General features: G+C 46.3%; 2 protein-coding genes across 3 annotated transcripts in view; one reads left to right on the forward strand and one right to left on the reverse strand.

Moving 5' to 3' along the window:
• Window positions 1-373: 373 nt before the first annotated feature.
• Window positions 374-3,430, forward strand: RBM15B (RNA binding motif protein 15B). Its single transcript, XM_077822392.1, has one exon. The coding sequence runs from the start codon at window positions 462-464 to the stop codon at window positions 3,165-3,167; it is 2,706 nt and encodes a 901-aa protein (XP_077678518.1). The 5' UTR covers window positions 374-461; the 3' UTR covers window positions 3,168-3,430.
• Window positions 3,431-7,175: 3,745 nt separating this feature from the next.
• DCAF1 (DDB1 and CUL4 associated factor 1) overlaps window positions 7,176-20,138 on the reverse strand; it is a 104,272-nt gene continuing 91,309 nt past the window's right edge. For both annotated transcript variants that reach the window (XM_077821325.1, XM_077821326.1), the window contains 2 exons: window positions 14,406-14,661; window positions 7,176-8,083 (listed from right to left, as the gene is read on the reverse strand). In XM_077821325.1, the coding sequence (XP_077677451.1) occupies window positions 8,025-8,083; window positions 14,406-14,661 (315 nt within the window). In that variant the 3' untranslated portion in view covers window positions 7,176-8,024. The remainder of the gene's footprint in view (window positions 8,084-14,405; window positions 14,662-20,138) is intronic.

Here is a 20,138-nt window from a genome sequence, read left to right on the forward strand (position 1 = left end):
TGCCGGAGCCAACGCCGCTTTCGTCAGGAACGGGCCTGGCCTCCGCCCCAAAGCAGGCTGGCGCTGTTGGCCGAGGTCGGGTAGCAGGGCCCGCTGCGCTCCTGCGGCAAGGGGCGCTGTGCGGGGCCGGGCCACCGCCCGTTCCTCCCGTCACTCGAAGCCGGCACCCTCCCAGTTGGTCCCCTGTCAGGGGGCGAAGATGTAACTGTCGCTTACCCCATTGGTCCTTGTACGTCACATGACTCCGGCCGCGCGGGTGGCGGGAGGTTGTCCCTTGTCAGGCGGCGGGTGCCTCGGCGCTAGCTCGCCATTACTCCTGACGCCACTATGCGGCGAGGCGCGGAATGATGACGTTTGGCCCGCGCGGCGCGGCGGCCGCACTCCGGAGCCGCCTTCGTTCCCTTTTGTCCAAGATGGCGGCGGCCGCCGGAGGCGCCTCCTGAGTCGCGGGCCCCGGAGCCATGAAGCGGGGCAGCGAGCGGGACCCCAGCCCGGGCGGGGCGGGGGGAGGCCGAGCCGCCGCCGCCAAGCGGCCCCGGGAGCGAGAACGGGAAAGCAGCAGCCGGCGGGCCCCGCACCGGAGCTCGGGCACCTCCCGCAGTAGCCGGGACAAGCTCCCGCCCGGCGGTGGCAGCGGCGCCTCTAGCTCCCGGAGCCACCGCGGTGACGAGCGGGCCGGGGGCAGCGACTCCAACCACCGCACGGCGGGAGGTGGGTCGGCCTCCAGCGCCCGCAGCAGCCAGGCCGCCCCTCCCTCCACCTCTTCCTCGTCGTCGTCGCGGGCGCTAGGGGCCCCCAAGGCCAAGGCCCTCCCGGGGGCCGTGGTAGCCCCGTCACTGCTGCTGGCTGCCCCCCCGCCTGGGGCAGCACCCTCCCTGCTGCTGGCCCCGCTGGGGGGCTCGCCAGGGCTCGTGGTGGAGCCACCCGGCTCCTGCGAGTACAAGACGTTGCTGGTGAGTGGGCTGAGTGCAGCGCTGCCTGACCAGCTGCTGGAGGATGGGCTCTTCCGCCAGTTCCAGCGGTTCGCGAGTGGGGGCGCTGGCGACATCAGTGTCAAGCTCTCCCACACGCCCGAGCTCGGCCGTGTCGCCTATGTCAACTTCCGGCACCCAGGGGACGCCCGTGATGCCCGCAGACACGCCCGGGCCCGGCAGCTTCTTCTGTATGATCGTCCCCTAAAGGTGGAGCCTGTGTATCTGCGTGGGGGTCGCAGGAGCCGCACACCCCCACCAGTGCCCTCCCCAGAGCCTCTGGGCTACCTGCCACCCATCCACAGCGCTTACCAGTATAAGCAGAGGTCGCTCTCGCCTGTTGCCAGCCCTTTATTGAGGGAGCCAAGGCCCCGGCATGCTCATGCCGCGGCTGCAGCCTTTGCCTTGGAGGCTGCTGCGCTTGGGCTCTCCCGGGAGCGGGAGAGGGCGCTGGATTACTATGGGCTGTATGATGAGCGTGGCCGACCCTATGGCTACCCCATAGTGGCTGAGGAAGATCTGATGCCAGAGGATGACCAGAGAGCCACCCGGAACCTGTTCATTGGGAACTTGGATCATAATGTCTCAGAGGTGGAGCTGAGACGTGCTTTTGAGAAGTATGGCATCATTGAGGAGGTAGTGATCAAGCGCCCTGCTCGAGGCCAAGGTGGGGCCTATGCGTTCCTCAAGTTCCAGAACTTGGACATGGCCCATCGGGCAAAGGTTGCCATGTCTGGCCGGGTTGTTGGCAGGAACCCAATCAAAATTGGCTATGGTAAAGCCAACCCTACTACTCGACTCTGGGTAGGCGGCCTTGGACCAAGTACATCCCTGGCTGCCCTTGCTAGGGAGTTTGATCGCTTTGGTAGCATCAGGACTATTGACTATGTGAAGGGGGATAGCTTTGCTTATATTCAGTATGAAAGCCTGGATGCTGCCCAGGCTGCCTGTGCGCAGATGAGGGGCTTCCCCTTGGGTGGACCGGAGAGGAGACTTAGAGTGGATTTTGCCAAAGCTGAAGAGACAAGATACCCCCAGCAGTACCAGCCTGCACCACTCCCAGTGCACTATGAGCTGTTACCTGATGGATACAGTAGGCACAGAAGCCTAGAGCAAGACTTAAGGGTGAGAGATAGGACTCCTCCACATCTCCTGTACTCAGACCGAGACAGGAGCTTTGCAGAGGTAGACTGGGCTAGCCCTGCCAAAAATGCTGAACGCAGAAATAACTTGGAGAGCTACAGCCGATCCGTGCGTAGTCGCAGCGGAGAACGCTGGGGTAGTGACAGTGACCGCAGCGTGCCCAAGCCTTGGGAAGAACGGCGGAAACGCCGGAGCCTTTCCAGTGACCGTGGAAGGACTGCTCATTCACCTTACGAGGACAGAGGCAGGACAAAGGCCAGTGGGCTAGCTTTAGATCGCAGCCCAGACAGGGTTCGCAAAGAGAACAACACTACAGAGTCTGGAACAGAGAGAGACCAGAGTAACTCCCTTCAGAACAACCGACATGTGTCTGAGGAGAAACCCCATCGTGAAACTTCTGATCTTCCTCAGCCTAAAAAAAGGGACAGCGAACGCAATCATCGAACTGGTGAATCGGAATCAAAAACTCACGAGGAACCAAAATCTGAGACCAAAAAAGTAAAGAACTTATCAGAATTCGCTCAGACACTGCAACTTGCTTGGAACGGGCTTCTTGTGTTAAAAAATAGCTGCTTCCCCACATCTATGCACATCCTGGAGGGAGACCTAGGTGTCATCAATGGGCTCCTAAAAGACCATTCATCTGGTGGGAAGTTAACACAGCTCAAGATTGCTCAAAGACTTCGGCTTGACCAGCCCAAGCTGGATGAAGTAACTCGCCGTATCAAACAAGGCAGTCCTAATGGTTATGCTGTGCTACTGGCTACCCAAGCCACCCAAGCAGGGGTAGGGGCTGAGGGGACCTTTCCTGTTGTGGAGCCTGGCTTGCAGCGAAGGCTTCTCAGGAATCTGGTCTCCTACTTGAAACAGAAGCAGGCTGCTGGGGTGATCAGCCTACCTGTGGGAGGGGCGAAGTGCAGAGACAGCACAGGCATGCTTTACGCTTTCCCTCCCTGTGAATTCTCTCAGCAGTACCTCCAGTCAGCACTAAGGACATTGGGAAAGTTAGAAGAAGAACATATGGTGATAGTTATAGTCAAAGACACTGCCTAGCCCACACTGTCTCTTCAGATTCCATGTTTTCTTTGTGTGTGTCACAGCCCAGTTGTTTTTAAGGCCGATCATTTTGGTGGAAGCCCAGTATATCTTAAACAAAATTGTAAGATTTTTAGTTTCGAATTAATTTTAATACCATTTGAATAGATCCACTTTTATTCGTTTTTTAATATGTGACACTGTCCACTGTGTTCTGTATTTTTATTTTTTAACTGTATGGAAAGTTGTCAGTAAAGCCTTGTTCACTGATGGATTTTTAATCTTGTGCAGTATCTTGGTTTTTATGGCCCTACGAGGGGCTGGTTCCCTGTCTGCCCAAGAGCTAAAAGATGGTGCCTCCTCCCTTTCCAGTTTTTCAGACCTATATTTCCCCTCCCTCTTTCCAGGAGCCCTGGAAGATTGGGGGAAGACTTCTTTATGATGTATGAGAGACACTGAAATGTCAATTCATGTTCTTGGCCTGTTTGCTTTGTCTATTATAAATTTGAGTCTTGACACTTTGCTAATTCTCCAATATTTGATAGAGGTGTCCTAGGTAGATAAGTTTCAAGGAAGTGAATCTTGATCAATAGAAGTGAATCTTCTTCATAGTTTTAAATCTTTTTTTTAAGAGAAAAAAGCTGTTTGTAAAAGGTTAATTTCCTTATCCATTCAGTCGCAAGCACTGACCAAGAAGCTTCAACAAAATATAGGTAGACAAGGCTTGACATTCCTGATAATTTTTAAGGGTGGGGGAAAAAATCAAGCAGGACTGAAAAAACCCATCCCTTTCCTCTTTGGAGAGAGAACCCTTTTGGGCCTCTGTTATACATAAACAAATAAAGGGGACAAGCTTAGTTTTTACTGCACTGCAGGTGCCCTTTTGTATAGGGCAGAGTTTAACTGCCATGGTTTTGCCAAAGTTAAATTGGTCGCAGGATTCTAAAGGAGGAAAAAATACCTTTTGGCTGTTTAAAAACATAATTAACAGTGTTAATTTTCCTAAGATCCTGGGAAGTTGTGCCGCAGTAAGAGCATAAACAAGGAATGAAAACTGGAACTGAAGAAAGGGCGGTTCCTGCTGGTAGTCTGTGAGGTGATTGTCTGACAGAAGCTAGAACATTTGCCTCTCTAATTTCTCAGTATCTTAATGATGGGGGTTAACCATTCCAAACTTGATTTAAAATCCACACAGTACCATTATTTTATAATGCTGGTAGCCTTTAGCAGTTGTAGCGAAGCATTTCCAGGATATAAAAAAAAAACCCCTAAGTTTGCTTTTGAATTTCCAGAGACTTTTTTTGTTGTAAAACAACAATGCTGGAGGACCCAAAATCTCTCTTGCACATGTGGGTGTGAGCCAGACACTCAGTAGCAGAAAGTTGCCAAAGACCCTTTTAAAACCGTGCTGTCAGCTAATATGCTGGTATGACTGGTGGCAGAAGCTATGTAAGGGGGGAGGTTAATTCACACTAATAAAGCCCATTTATCCTGCAGTTTCAGACTAGGGACAGCATTGTTGGTGCATGGTCAGTTGCTTGTTTCAATAATGTAAACAATTTGTTGCTTTTATTTAATACTGCAATTATATTAAAATAGAGCTACTGCGTGAGTTTAATAATGAGGTTTCAATAATAATACCGTGCCCCCAAAGTTCAAGGCTGGCTGGATTGACTAGGGCTTTCAGTGTTTTAACTGTGTTGATGGTTCCTCTCAACACCTTGAAGTGTTACTTTTGTTTTTTGAAACCAACTGCTATTAAATATTCCACATGGTCAGTGTTAGAGAGCAACTCTAGCTTCTGTCACAAACATCCTGTGCATTGAGGTGGAGGAAAGTGCAGTTGTGAACTGACTCTATTGCTGTGAATTCTAGCTGCTACTGCTTCTGTGGTTGAGTGGCAATGACTGCTTGTTATATAATCTGCATTGGACGGTTCGAGAGACAGATGATTCCCTGAGGCCAAAGCCAGAAAAATGTTACTTGAGCTCTGCAATGCCAAGGCTCAAGTAAATAGTAATTAGAACTTCAGATTATTAGCGCTTTAGCCTTGTGCCATTGCTTCCTGAATGCGTTTCTGTTCAGTATGGCTGAGTGTTTATGAATGGAGTCCATCATTCCCAGGATGTGGTTGTACCCCTGCTGTCATGCGTATTCAGACATCTACCAAACTAAAAAATAAAGTTACTATAAAAACAGGTGCCTGTTATCTGTCTAGCATCAAATGTATGCTAGGTGCAGAAAAGGCATGAGGAATGTACCGACAAAACACATGGCTGCTGTTAGGTCTATGACATTTTTTTCCAGCTATGAGAACCCTTCCTTCATAGCAGGGCTCAGCGAAGATGCAGTGAGAGAATGGCAACAGTAGGGAGGTGTGACAGGCGGTAATGTCATGTGACCTTAACACCTAATTGACTGTAGGAGACCAGCCCCATGGTATCTTTTAGATACATACAGGCATGGTTCTTGGTAAATGTGAATCCTGCCTGATACGGCGGGGGGAATGATAATGGAAAATGTAAGCCCATCTCTGCACTGGGGAAAAGACACCAGAACAATTTCCACCTACTCTGAAACTAGCACTGGGAGATGTAGTGTGGCCATAGCTCCAGCAGTGAACTTTTTGTTTTGGCTGTTTTAGTAAACGTGCTGAAAAGCCTAACACCATCATGGTGGTAAAAATGGTTGTGCTTTGTCTACACTTGGGTTTTGTACTGGTTTTAGCAGCAGTTCAGGGGCCATTTTTGGGGACAGTACCCTGGGAAGAGCACCTGGTTGGACTGATTTCTAGGCTGTCTTGCTCAACTGGAGAATTGGGTTGGTAGGATAGAGCTGATGTAGAGCACAAACCATTCAGTATGTCCATGCCCCCTAGGGTACATATCCTGGCACTGCTCCCTGTGGGAGATTTCAAAAAGCCCTTGATGCACTGTTGACAACAGTAGCAGCATTACGTACCACTTGTACTGTTACCAGCAATCTCCCCAGCTGAAGTGGCACTGTAGGCATACTGTGAGGGTATTTAGCATGCATGTAACCTGTTTGAAACAGTCTTAAGTGGACCAAATGGTTAATTTCTCTAGGATAGACAAAGTGAATTAGCAACTGTCGGAGGGTGGACAGAGAGTAAAGGCCATCTCCCCTTGTAGTTTAAAAACACTCTACTCAGGGTAGTGCAGGCCTGACTCTCGAGCTAAGGAGGAGAGAGGAACTCACTGGGCCTCCCTGCTCTCTACTAAACATCATTCTCTGTGTGCAAACTTCCCATTCTGAATTCTAGGAATAGGCAAGAGAGCAACCCAGCTAGAGCATTGCTCTGACTCACCAGGGTAAGTTAAGAAAGCTGTAAAAGTTTTCAAAGAGAGACTTTTTCAACCACAGCCAAGTGGTGGCATGTTTTCTGAGCACCAGGGTGTATGTGGTGGGTTTTGTTAGGGCCTGGATTTTGTGTAACTTAAAGCCAAAAAGGCACCTAACCTAGGTGATTTTTAAGGTGGGGCCCTTGCGATCTTGTAAACAGTAACACCTCATTTGACTTATCTCTATTCCTCTCTGGTGTTAATATCACAATGGTTTTCTGCAACAGTCCAGTGGGGTTATGTAGTGCCCATAACAGTGTAATAAATGTTCAGGTATATCTTAAATCATAGTAGTAAAAGTTTTGTTTCGAGGAAGACCAAGTATGCTGTTAATCAGTAAATATTTGTTTCGATCTAACCTGGTAAAAAGAGGAATCTGGAAGAGTTGTCAGGGATGTCCGAGGCATAGCTCTGGTGGGCAGCCTTAAGTGAGTGAAGGACAAAACATATTCAGTTCTGTGACAGAACTTAAGTTAACAGTTCTTTGTAATTGCTGCACTGCTCCTTCCTCCCACCTGATTTACCTTGTTCGTTGTGTTGCAACTCAGCCATTTCTCCTACAGAAGGCTGCTTGGTGTGTCCTGGGAGATACTGTGCTGTCAAATACTATTTGGGCAGGTCTGAGGGGGAATACAGCTCACAGCCATACATAGAGACAGGACTTGTATTTTATTTTTTTAATAAATACACTTTACATTAAAGAAAGACCTTCAATTTGCAGTTTCCACAGAGGGTGTGAAAGGGAGAAAAAAAGATTAAAAAAAACCTTGAATCACAAGGGGGGGAAGAAGAGTCCACACTGCAATCCGAGAGCCCCTTGTCTCCATGAATATCAGGGTGTCAGCCTCCCCCTCTGGCTGCTATTACAGCAAGAACCTCTGCTTAAAGCAGGCTGGAGGTTCAGTTACCCCCTTGGGCTTTTCTCTGAAGGCAGGTGACGCATACACAAGCTAGCAGCAGATGGCAACACCTGTTTTAAAAAAAAAAATTCTCACTTCTCAGCAATTTTAGAAACCATGATCCTCTTATTCATTTAGTACTCTGAGTAAAAATACCCCTTTTGTTCATTTTAAACAATTTTTCTCCCCCAAAGCCTGACCCATGGTAACAAGGTACTAGATTGATACAAAGTTCAGACTCTTTTTACTATAACACCTGCCTTTTTTTTTTTTTTTTTGCTTTTTTTTTGTTTTATATAAAACTATTTTTGTTCTTTAGGAAAGAACTTTGTACAAAGAAAATATATTCTGAAATAGCTTCAGACGTTTCCGTGGAGAGGAGAGTCTCATCTCAGCCTAAAATTAAAACTTAAAAAAAAAAAAGGCAGAGAGAAAGAGGCCTAGCCCCTGGTCTGTTTATTCAAGCGCCTCAATCTGACCCAAACAAACACAACTGATGGGCTGGAGTTCCTTGGATGTCCCAAGGGGTGCTCAGAAATTGCTTCCGAGTTGGTCTCTTGTCTTCTGTGAAGGGAACTTCTCCTGATGCCAACACCCTGTGTGGTTGTCACTCCTCACTCATTCAGAGACAAGATTATGTCATCTTCCAAGTCAGAGTTATCTGAGCTGTCAGCTGGAAAGGGGACACATGGGTTATTTGTTTGGTGTATGTCAAAAAATGCAGCTGTCAGGCCAGCTAAGTAATGGAGCCTGTTCTGCATCAGTCAGTTACCAGAGATGACCACCACCTGCTCAAGCAAACTGACCCCAGACCAATGAACTCCTTAGCATTAGGAGCTGGAACTTTCCACCAAGAGGTTACTCATATGTAAGATATTTACACAACTTATTGGGAACATATAAATGACGTAACTTCATGTTGTTGGGACAGGACAGATGTGGTTTTGCAACACACAGTCATCCCACACATTTCAAGAAACTACATCCGACTTTGAAGGGTGGCCTCTACAGAAGTTACTAGTTCATTATGTAGCAAACTGGACACCAAAAGCTACATTCTTATTGAACAGTTGTTGTCTTTCCAGGCAGTGCACTGCTGGGACCTCATTAGTGAGGAAAGTCAATAATTCATTATATTTATACCATCATTTGTAGCACCTCCCACAAAGCACTTCACAATGAATTAACTGCACAGCACTCATTAAAGGTGACCTGCAGAGGATTTCTAAAAACCAGGCTTTTGCCCTTTTTAGCTTTGTGAAGCAGAATGAAGACATGAAAGTATTTGCCAACAGGCCCACCTCCCCCATGACCACCACTTGCTTTAACTTTAAACAGGAAAGTCCAGTCTCCCTCAGTTGTGCGGCAGGGGAGTATAAAGTGGCAGAGATGCATATCATGAGTTCTCAGGCCCTAGCTGAAGTGACATGGTTACTGAATCTTTAACAAAGACGGTCTTTCTCCTAAGTATTTGTTGAGTGCTACAGTTAACTAGGTGTTAAAAGCAATTTTAAAGCGTAACCAAAAGTCACTTCTCCCCTCAGCTTCCAGTCTCTTATGACCTCTTACATTTCACGAGCTCTCCGGAGACCCTTCCAGTGTAAGCAAAGCCTCATAAAAACAGGGACAAACCTTTTAGGCCTTTTAAAAAAAAAAGGGGGGGGGGAGGGGAAAAAGTAGCTCAGGGCACAAGCCTGTTTTTTTCCCCTTTGTAGGTACCTTTAATATGGGTAGGAAAAATGGGTTGGCAAAACTTAGTCAAAGAAACGTTTTATATTCTGAACTATCCCGTATAACAAGCACACTGCCCAGACAACTCAATGCTGTGTTGTCTCCTCCAGCCCAACTGGAGTACTTCACAAGCAGTGGGACTCCTTTCAACTCTTCCTTTTGCTTAAAAAGATGATCTGGGAGCTATTTCCATGGTCCCGATTTATCCAGAGGAAATGTTTATAGCAACTCTCTGGTGCTGCTGATTTCTGTGGCCAGGCTGGGCCAAGATCTCAGACCACTTCAGGAGAACCAGCTGCCACACATCTCAGAAGTTTCAAGGGAAAGTACAAGTCAACCCATCTGCATGTTCTGCCATGGGGCAGGGCTGGGCAAGGGACAGCAGCTCCTGGGCTGAAAAGTCAGGGGAGCTGAAGGGAAGCTGAAGTTCCAGAGGGTTCCTGCCCAAAATGCTTGGCTGCCCTTTCAGATGTGTGTGGTGACCCACCAGCCAATCAAGTCTCAGCCTTTATTGTAAAGCCTAGGAGAGCAGTAGCTATGGCAATGCAATGGGAGCTGAGCCACAAAGTACTGCTGTAAAATAGCAACTAGGTTACATGGGGAAGGAGGAGGGACAACAGATCCGAAGAGTCCGGAAAACATGGAGAGGAAAAGAGGCAGACAAATAAGTTATTTATTAATAGCAGGTGGGAATTGAATGAGAGAGGGGCATCCTGATCTCATAGGGAAAGAATTTCTTGGCTGATCAGCATTCAGCCGTGTTCTTTTTAACAACCCAATGTATGCCTCAGTCCTTCTTAACAAACCACTATCACTCCACTGGCCAGACAGCACAGAACCTTTCAAGATGTTTGCAAGCACTTATCTTGTCAACTGTTCTCACGCTGCCCAAGTGAGACCACACAGACCTGTTATAACTGCCATAAGGGAGAGCACAACGCTTCACTGGGTCCTGTAGGGCTCTTCCATTCAAACGCTGGCTGTTCTCAACACAAACCCTTAAATCTGCAAATACATACCTGTAAAGAACTCACATACTAGCTTGGCAGTCACCCTTCCAGATGTTAGAATAGCAGATCACAACTCAGCTAAACACTCAAAAACAAGTCACTCTGCTGCGAGTTGCCAGTCACCAGCAAGAGGGACTGAAATGCCCATTTTAATCAGACACTTTTCTTGCAGATACCAGAGTTCAGCCTGCTAGCAAGAGGCTTCACCCTAGGTCCTGGATCCGAATTCCTGCTGAGCTGCTTTCTGTAGGGCATTACAAAGGGGAGACAGCCCCACATTTTCTAGGAGCGTTTTCATAAGTACATCCCAGGGACTCAGACAGTGAAACGAGCTTCTGCAAGAACCCCAGTGGGCGCAGAAATTGCGCTGGTCCAGAAAGGCCAAGCTTCAAACAGATCCCCTCCAACCCAAGTGATGCATGAGGCTGAGAGGAACATCTGCACATTTTAAAGGTTTTCACAGGTCATTCCTGAAAAGGCAACTCCTCCCCGCCCATGACATGAGTACCAGGGTCACTCACTTCCCCATTTTCATTGTTCCTTTAATTATTACGTCCCCACACTGTACACGGGCATACTAACTGTGCCAAGCTTCGGGAGGGTTGTCAAGAAATACCAGTATGGCCAGTCAGAAGCTCTTCAGAGGGCCTGTACCACTGTGGGGCAGGGGAGAAGAGGCGAAGTATTATACATTGGATAGTGTATCTCAAGATTGGACTCTTAAGCAGTGAATACAAGGATCAGAGTCTCTGAGGCTCACTGGTCTCCCCAAGGCTGGGAACTTGTTAAACGTGACTGCAGCCTCAGGGAAGGCAGAGGAGAAGATTATGATTAGGTAAGTACAAGATGCATGCTGGACCTGGACCACACTAGCCTGACAAAGCTGAGTCCAAAAAGAGGAGCCGTCACAGGACCCAGCTAACCATACAAGTGCAACCTGACCAGAGCATGGCTGTGAAGTTCCATGCCTAGCTATAGTCTCTGAGATGGCTGTGAAGTTCCCCTGCATCTTTGGAGGGCTAGCTGCAGCTATACAAGTTCAAAGTAGAGCCTCAAATAGCCCAAAATCACAGGGCACCTGCTCAGCAACTTCTGAGCAGGCAGCGCACTCAGTGCAAGGGGTGCTAATGCTACTCATAAATGACCCCTTTGGCCGAGGCCTGGAACTTCTTCAGTGGGCCAGGTGGAGCTGTGACAAGTCCCTTTTGCTTGGTGACTCATGTAGGCCTTGTGACTGATGGCAGTGGGAAGAAGTCTAAAGGAATTACCTCACAAACCGCTTTGGCTAGTTTCTGAACAAGAACACCCCATAGTGCTGTATCTCTGCAAAACTGTCCTTAGGAGCACTGTGTCCATAATAGCTATGTATGTACAGAGCCAGAATGCCCCCTACTCCCAAACCTGTTTCCATCCTACCCCAACTTTAGCTGGCATGGCTAGTGAGGCACCATTCAAAACTGCAGATGCTGAATTGAGACACAAAAAGCACCTGACTCAGGTATTTGCAGAAGCACATGGGCCAGCAGAGGGAGCCAGAGCAAGAAGAGAGCCAGCCAACTGCTCCGGCAGCTCCTCCTCGCCAGGCTGTGGCTCTAGCTCCCTCCCCATGGCCCAGGCCACCACATACACAGGAAAGGGATCAGCAACTCCTGGACCCGCATTTCTTCTGCTTCCTTTCTACCTCCTCCCTATTTTCTACAACACCAAGAAATGAAGTGGGTAACAAGGAGATAGGGTGGGGGATAGCTGGGAGGGGACATGCGATGGGGTGGGAACCAGTCATGGATAGTGCTCTGGTGGAGCATAGGTGAGTGCCAGCCTGTTTCCCCTCAATGTGCCCATTGGAAAGGGGTCTCACAAACCCCCCCACCAGTGTTCACAGGCTGCAATTTCACTGCAGGGTTGACAACCTCAAACCACCAGTCCAAATCTAGATCTGAATAATAATAACCCAGAATAAACTTGATATCACATGCCCAATTGCCATATTAGTAACGCCCCACCCCTCACCTCTCTACATTTACGCCCTTCCCCTTCTATAAACCAGAGGCTACTCAGGAATGAGTGGTGAGGTGTCTCTAATTCCCTTGAGAATCAAGAGTTGGATGATTACTTTTAACTACTGCCCCTAAGTGTCAGATCTGTTACCTGCTGGCCTCTCTAACAGAAGCCTCTGCTTTCTCTTTCCCATGTAAACTTGGAATTTTCTGTGTGCTTCTCAGTGCGCTAGACTGAGTAGTTTCTAATACTTTAGGCATCAAGTCTAAATGCTTGGCGCCCATTTGAGATTTTGGAGCCACCTAGGGATCTCAGTGACCCCAGTATTCAAAGTCCTGAGCAGGAAAGATGTACTCACATTGCCTGGATGTCAGATGATCACTTATTCTCTGCTGCAGCCGCCTCCCCTTCTACTGAGACTCAATCACAGATTGATGTAAATGCCACATGTATACACTACAGCTATTTATTGGAACTAAGAGCCAATTTACTTTCAAATGCAGAGGTTTTTAAAGACAGTCAAGTTCAAATAAGCTCCTTTTCAAAGTGCACAAATTTTCACCCATTTCTGTGTAACCTCCCCTCTCCTTCCCACCAATGTCTGCTACCTACCTGTCCTCAACTCCTTCCTCAATACTCATTCCCCTTGGGTGCTTACAAACCAAAGTGCAGAGATGTCAGGTTCTTGTGGCTTCCTTACCATTCCTACTGGGTGTTCCCCGCACAGCTGCTGAGTGCTCACAGCAGCCCTGTAGCCCCATCAGAGGAAACAGGAAGTTAGTGGACAGGCCAGAGGCAGCCCCACAGGACTTTGTCTTTCCTCTAACAGTAAAGTAAGTGGGGTGAGGCAGATGCAGCACAGAATGCCAGTCTCCCTCTCTGGCAGAAGGGCCAGAAAGTGGTGAAAAGGCCCTGCAGGACCGAGTTTTAGTGACTTCTCTTCCTGGCACTGGTGACTCCTAAACGGAGGTTTTCTTTAGTTTCAGTTTAGGACCCTGTCATAGGTCAACCCCACTCTCACAAAATAATACTGCTAAGTATGTGTTAAAGTGCAATCCATTTTTAATTAGACCTATACAAATGTCCTGTTTGGACAAAATACCTACCACCTTCAAGAGAACTGCGGACTGACTGACATACATATAAGAAAATCTCTGGAGACCTGAGGGGGCATTATCCCCAAATTCATGAGTCTGATCACAGAGGAGCAGGGCTGCACTACAATGAAACAGAAGAAGAGCATGGATGAGTCTGCCAGTGAGAGACTCTGAACTTAGTGTGGAAGGAAACACCAGCTCAGAAACTGAGAATTGCCACTCGAAGCCTTCCAACCTGCCACCAAAGAAGTCAGGTTTCCGTCTCGGTTCCCATCCAGCCCCATCACTGCAATACTTTAGCACCTCAAACATCATTTATCTTCAACGTTCATGTAAGGTAGGGCAGTGCTACTACTTCCATTTGACAGATGGGAAACTGCAGCACAGAGACACTGAGTGAATACTTAAGATCACACAGGAAATCTGTGGAAGAGACGGCAATAAAACTCAGATCTCCTGAGTCTCAATCCAGTGCCACCTTAACCGCAAGGTCATCCTCTCTTGATTTATTAAACGTTTTCAAAATTGAAGTGCTAGACAAACTCCAAAACTGTTATTTATTTATTTTTCTTTTAAATGAAGTCTCTGTTTCTCCAAACCAGGAGGGAGAACAACTTCAACCTTATGCACAGAGCTAGGTTAGCACTGGAACGGTCAGGGACAGTGAAGAAGCAAGCTCAGAAACGCCATGCTGGGTTATTCTCCAAGTAACTGCAGGAGGTGAAAGTACATCAGCCAAATGGAAGAGGCTCAAACCAGCAAGGAAGAAAATGGCTTCCCATTTCTATGAGGGTATAAACAAAGCAGAGGAGAGGAGAGAAGAGTCTGGGTCCCTCTGGAGAGCAGGATTTGTGAGCATACATATAACAATCCTTCGCAAGGAGTTGCAAAACCTGCTTTTAAATTCTCTCAAGTGTATCTGGGAATAAAGATGGAAACAGTTTCCTTCCTAGACCTAACAAAGGTGGTTCCGTCAGACTATGATTGGTATTTACCAGTGGCGCACTTTGGGAGGCCTAAAGCTGATTGAGTGTGGGAACCGGTGCCTTTCATCCAGGGAGGGGAGGAGAGAAATCAATTTTTCCAGAGGGAAAATTTATCTCTTTCATATTTGTGAGGATGGTACCACCTGTGACCACCAGGATAGAAGTATACTTACTATCACCAAGGATCAGCTCAACTTCCTCGTCTGCATCAGAATCCTCATCTTCACCTTCATCCCCCTCTTCCAGCAAGTTGGCAAGCTCCTCATCATCAGAGGGAGAGAAATCATTGTCTCCATCCTCACCAGCATTCTCATTGTTCTCATCCTCCTCCAGCTCGGCCTCCAGCAACTGGTCAGTGTCTAGTTCATCAAGGTCATCTGTATCATCATCATCTTCATCATCATCCTCTTCCTCTTGTTCTTCCTCCTCCTGCAGCAACAGCAAAAGAGCCCATTAGGACATGTAAAAGTATATCAGGGAATGAGGGAAATGTATATCTCCCCAAACTAAAGGTCACCCAATATTATTTGTAAACTCTACCCTCTTCACCCTTAAATCACATGATAGATGCTAGATTGACAGCCCTGGAAAAGTCCTTTTTACCCATAAAACAGGTATAATACAAGGTGGTAGTATCACAAGCCTCCACCCCACGATATTGCTTGCCAACATGTCTCACACGGATCTGCAGAGGGACATGAGTTCAGTCCCAGCTCTATACAATTCCTGGCCTCATGCCAGTCTTATACAGACAGCTGTTTCTTGACAACTGGACTGAGACCATTAATTCAGTCAGAGTAACTCGTATTGGTCACTGCTGATCAGGATGAGATTTGGGGTCCTGTGAAAATCTCTATTATCCCATTACCAAACCACGAGCCACTCAATCCTCAGATTATAAATGCCTTTGTGGCTCGACAACCTCACTACTGAAATTTACACTGTGAATCAGGGTCTCCGTTCTACCAGTGTGCTGAATGAACAGCTTAAAGAGGAGAAAACAATCCATGGGAATTTTTGTTTGTTTGTAGTGATTGAATTTCTTATTCTATAAATTAAACCCTTTCCAGCCTGAAAGCCATTTCTGGTATAAGCATGGTTTTATGAGTGGGATGAGGAGGATGGTAGCGCTCAGTGGTCCTTCCACACAACTGAGAGGATACCAGCTGCACCAACAGGTCTCTGAACTTCAGTCCCCTTTTAACATTCTTGCATCTGTATCACACCCACCCACACACCTCTTCTCCGATGGAATATTTTCGCATGGTAGGAAAAGTACCTTGCTGACCCCTGGATTCTCAGAGGGTATATGAGACACACCATGCAAGATTATAAAGCAGTTGGGGAATATCTGACAAACCCATCAGAGACTGAGATATTCAACCCTGCCTCTTCTTGTGGCATTGATGGATTTGGGACTGTTTCATTTTCAGAGTTATGCTAAGGCAGAGATGGCCAACCTGTGGCTCTGGAGCCACATGCAGCTCTTTGGAAGTTAATATGTGGCTCCTGGTATAGGCACCGACTCCAGGGCTGGAGCTATAGGCACCAACTTTCCAATGTGCTGGGGGGTGCTCAGTGTTCAACCCCTGGCTCTGCCACAGACCCTGCCCCCACTCCACCCCTTCCCGCCCCCTCCCCTGAGCCTGCCACGCCCTCGCTCCTCCCCCTCTGAACCTCCTGCATGCCACGAAACAGTTTATCGGGAGGTTCGGGAAGGGGGCAGGAGGCACTGATCGGCGGGGCTGCGGGGGGTCCTATGGAGGGCTGCTGAGAGCGGGGGGAGAGGCCTATGGGGGGCTGCTGACATATTACAGTGGCTCTTTGGCAATGTACATTGGTAAATTCTGGCTCCTTCTCAGGCTCAGGTTGGCCACCCCTGTGCTAAGGGAAGAGAAGCCCCATCTTCTTTGCGCCCCCACACCACACTTTTTTAAGTCTGTCTAATACACATACATACAAAGGGTATTACAACTAAAAGCAGTAGGTAAATGCTCTCCAAAAGCATGTGCATCCACAGCATGAAGGGTTACTGAGCTCACTGTCCACAGCTGGAAATTTAGGAATAGCAGCAAGCCCTGATATTTTATCCATCCAGTGAGCTCTATTATTTTTAGATTCATGAAAGGCCTCCGACGTATGTCTCTCACTCACTGGAAGTATTTACATAATTTAAAATGGGCTGGATAAAAATATATATTAATAATGAAGAAAACTGGATTTTTTAAAATCAGTTTTTATTTAAATTAAATACATTTTTCTTTTTCAAAATCAACCTGTTTAAGTTCAAAATTACAATCTAGGTAAAGGCCTAAATTTACTATAAACTGTTAAAATAATTTAAATAAATAAAAACCCAATATGCTACATCAATAAGCCCTCCTCCAATTTCAATGAGTTAAAAGATGCAGCTTTAGTAAGTATGTATAGAATCGGGGGTGAAATCTAATTTTTAGGTCAACTTGAGTTTTATAAATATATCAGAATGTCATGTACTATATTATTGTGAGCCTTTACAAGTGAGTGAATGCTAATATTAACATTTTTCCAAAAGTATTTTCAGTGTGCTGTGCAGAATTAACCTTAATTACTTTTGGGTTCAGTTTAGCTGGCAGGTGGACAGATTTTTTTTTTTTCAATTCATTTGAGCTAGTTCAAAGTTGAGACACCAAGTGGGAGCTGAAAAAGCAGGAAAGCTTGTTTTACTCTTCAATTCTATGAATAAAAATCAAGTAGCAGAAGATGAGCTCTACTAATTCTAAAACCAAGAGACCGGATTTTCAAAGGTATTTAGGCACCTAGATGCAGACAGGCGCCTAGTTTTAAAGCACCTAACTCCTACTATTTCAATTCTAATTGTTTTCAATAGGAGTTAGGTACCTAAATTGTTTAAGCATTTTTGAAACTCTCACTAGAAATCTATCTGCACTTTTAGGCACCAAAATACTTTTGAATATGTGGCCCACGGTGACGAGAAACCATCAGTCAATTCAATAACTACAGTATATACTTCCATTGTTTAATAAATCAGCTTTAAATGCAAAATATGCTTTAATAAACTTAGTTTCTTCTTATGTATCCAATACATTTAAGGTTGTTTTATTTAACTAAAAAACAATTTTAAAATGTTGGTTTTGTGCATTTTTAATTGAATTCCAATTTCCATCCAAATGCAGCTGGACACAAAACATAAGTAAACAAAATCATCTAGTAAATAAGAAATGAGTCACCCAACCTTTTCTAACAATAAAAAAGGTAAAAATTAAGAGTACACTGAGTAACAGAATTGCTTCAATGGGTATAGATATAGTTTATCCTAGTGGTTAGCAAAAAGAACCACCAAATTTAATGGAAGGCTACATTTAGTTGCAAACCAACAGATTTTAATGTTTATATCAACTATCGAGCATGAACTTTTAAAGAAAGTAACTAAAAAGTACCAGTGCAAAATAAGATTAAAAAATCAATTATTTAAATCAAGGTTTCTTGCTTGCCAGTTTAAATCATTATTAAAATCTTTGATTTAAATCAGTCCACCCTGATTTTAACACACCACAACAATACTGACTTAGCTACACAGATATCTCCCCAACCCCAGTAAGGCAGACTCATTTTTCAAGTCTCCCATTCAGGCTACAGTCTGATGAAAGCAATGAGCCTTACACTGTCCCACAAAAGTCAACAAATTCTGGTTGTGATGGAATAATAGAGGAACAAGCCCCAGAGCCAAGAGGCCTGCCTGGAGAACACCTTGCATCCAGTCCCTAGATGTACAAGTTTTTTAGGGCAGCCAGAAGATACTAAATAACTATCTGAAAGCATATGCAGTATTGTTATAACCACATTGGTCCCAGGATATTAGAGAGACAAGGTGAGTGAGGTAATATCTTTTATTGGACCAAATTCTGTTTGTGAGGGAGAGAAGCTTTTGAGCTTACACAGAGAAGAAGAGCTCCGTGTAAGCTCGAAAGGTTGTCTCTCACCAACAAAAGCTGGTCCAATAAAATATATTACCTCCCGTACCTTGTCTATCTGAAAGTAGATATTCTCGAACTGTGATCTACCCTTGCCGGTGGGCCACAGAAGGAAACATTTTGAGACCCAAGCCATAGGGGGCTAGGGTGCTGAGAAGGGAGGTAATTCATGGAAGGAGTGCTGCAAAGGGTGGAACAGTTGGAAAATCTCTGGTCTAGGTGGACCAAGTGAAAGTGCCCTATCTAATCTGACAAAGGGGAGCGCCTCAAGTAACAGAACCAAACCATACAAAGCTTTAGGCCCGGATTGTTAAATGTATTCAGGGGTTGCTGCGCTCAGTGATGAAACATCTAACTGATTTAAGAGCTTAAATCTCATTTTCAAAAGGAATTTAGGCAGTTAAGAGCCTAAATCACATTGACAGCCAATGGGATTTTGGCTCCTAAGTGCCTAAATCCTTTTTGAAAATGAGATTTAGGCATTGCAACACTGAGTGCAGCAATGCCTAAATACTCATTAAAATCTATGCCTTAAACATCCAAAAGCAGCACTCTGAATTGCACACACAAGCAAACTGGAAGCCAGTACAACTTGGAAGAATAGATGCAACATGGTACCCCCTAAACAACAGGCAGCTGTATTCTGCGTTGATATCTGAGCAGTCTTTAAGCCTAACTCTTTGTACAGGACAATGCAGTAATCTAATCCATAAGTGAAAGGCCTAGCTAACTGTGGCACAGTCTGCACAAGTAAGAGTAAAAATGGCTGCAATTTTCTAGCCAAAAAAACCGGGGACAAGGGTTTCGGCCCTGGGTGGCAGGGCTCAGTTTACAGGCCCCCTGCTTGGGGCTGAAGCCCTTGGGCTTCAGCTTTGGCTCCCTGCCCAGGGTGGTGGGGCTCGGGCTTTGGCCCCGCCACCTGGGGCAGCGGGGCTTGGGCAGTCTCAGGCTTCGGTCCCCCGTCCTGGGGTCCTGTAGTAATTTTTGGTGTCAGAAGAGGGGCGCAGTGCAATGAAATTTGAGAACCCCTGCTCTATCAGACCATTACTTGGTCTGAGTTCATACCAGCTGATTCTAATGCAGGCCCTTATCTTCATCAGGTGAGACCATCCATGTCTCAGAGAAAAGACAAAGTTTTGTCATCCATATGCAGATTAAAACCCCCAACCCCAACCATGTGACAATCTTCCCAATGACCACCATATACACTGGATGGGAGTGACAGACAGAACAGAACTCTGTGCAACTCTGCAAGAGAGGGTGTTCTGGGCAGAAGAGCAAATTACCCTCTGGGATCTGAGAAGAACCAGCAAAGCCAGAATCTAACCCTGCCAACGTCCTCAATTTAGCTAGCCAACCCTCATGGTCAATGGAGATAGCAAACAGATCTAGAAGAATCAAAATGCACACCTGTCTCCACTGGAAATAAATTAACAAAACCTGTGTGTCTGTGGTATAACCGGGTCTGCATCTGAGGAAGGAGAAATTCAACACTCCGAAGAAACCGGATGGGCAAATCAGCATGTTGTCCAATTTTCAAATATGAATTAAGCACCTTACAATTACCCATTTTAGGTAGTTACATGCTGGTTTAGGCAGCTAGGTCACCACACAGATGCCTAAAATGGGGATTTAGGTGCTTAACTTTGATAATCGGGCACTAAGGTTGGGACCTCTACCAGCATCTAAGTAACTTAGGTGCCCAAATGCCATCGACTTTCAATGGGACTTATGCTCCTAAGTCACGTACATGGTTTTGAAAATCCTATTTCAAATGACTTGTCAAAAGGTCATAGATGCCTCTTTTTGCTCTATAAATCTAAATAAAAACACCACATTAGTGACAGAGATAAGAATACACCAGGAGTCACAATCACCAGGCCGCTAGACAATGCTGCTTCCCTTAAAAATGCTGTAGTAAGTTAAAACAGA

Source organism: Eretmochelys imbricata, chromosome 7, assembly GCF_965152235.1.
Source record: "Eretmochelys imbricata isolate rEreImb1 chromosome 7, rEreImb1.hap1, whole genome shotgun sequence".
NCBI classification, from domain to species: domain Eukaryota; kingdom Metazoa; phylum Chordata; order Testudines; family Cheloniidae; genus Eretmochelys; species Eretmochelys imbricata.

Excerpts from the sequence above, each read along its gene's own strand:
- RBM15B (XM_077822392.1), top strand. The coding sequence starts at position 462 with ATGAAGCGGGGCAGCGAGCGGGACCCCAGCCCGGGCGGGGCGGGGGGA.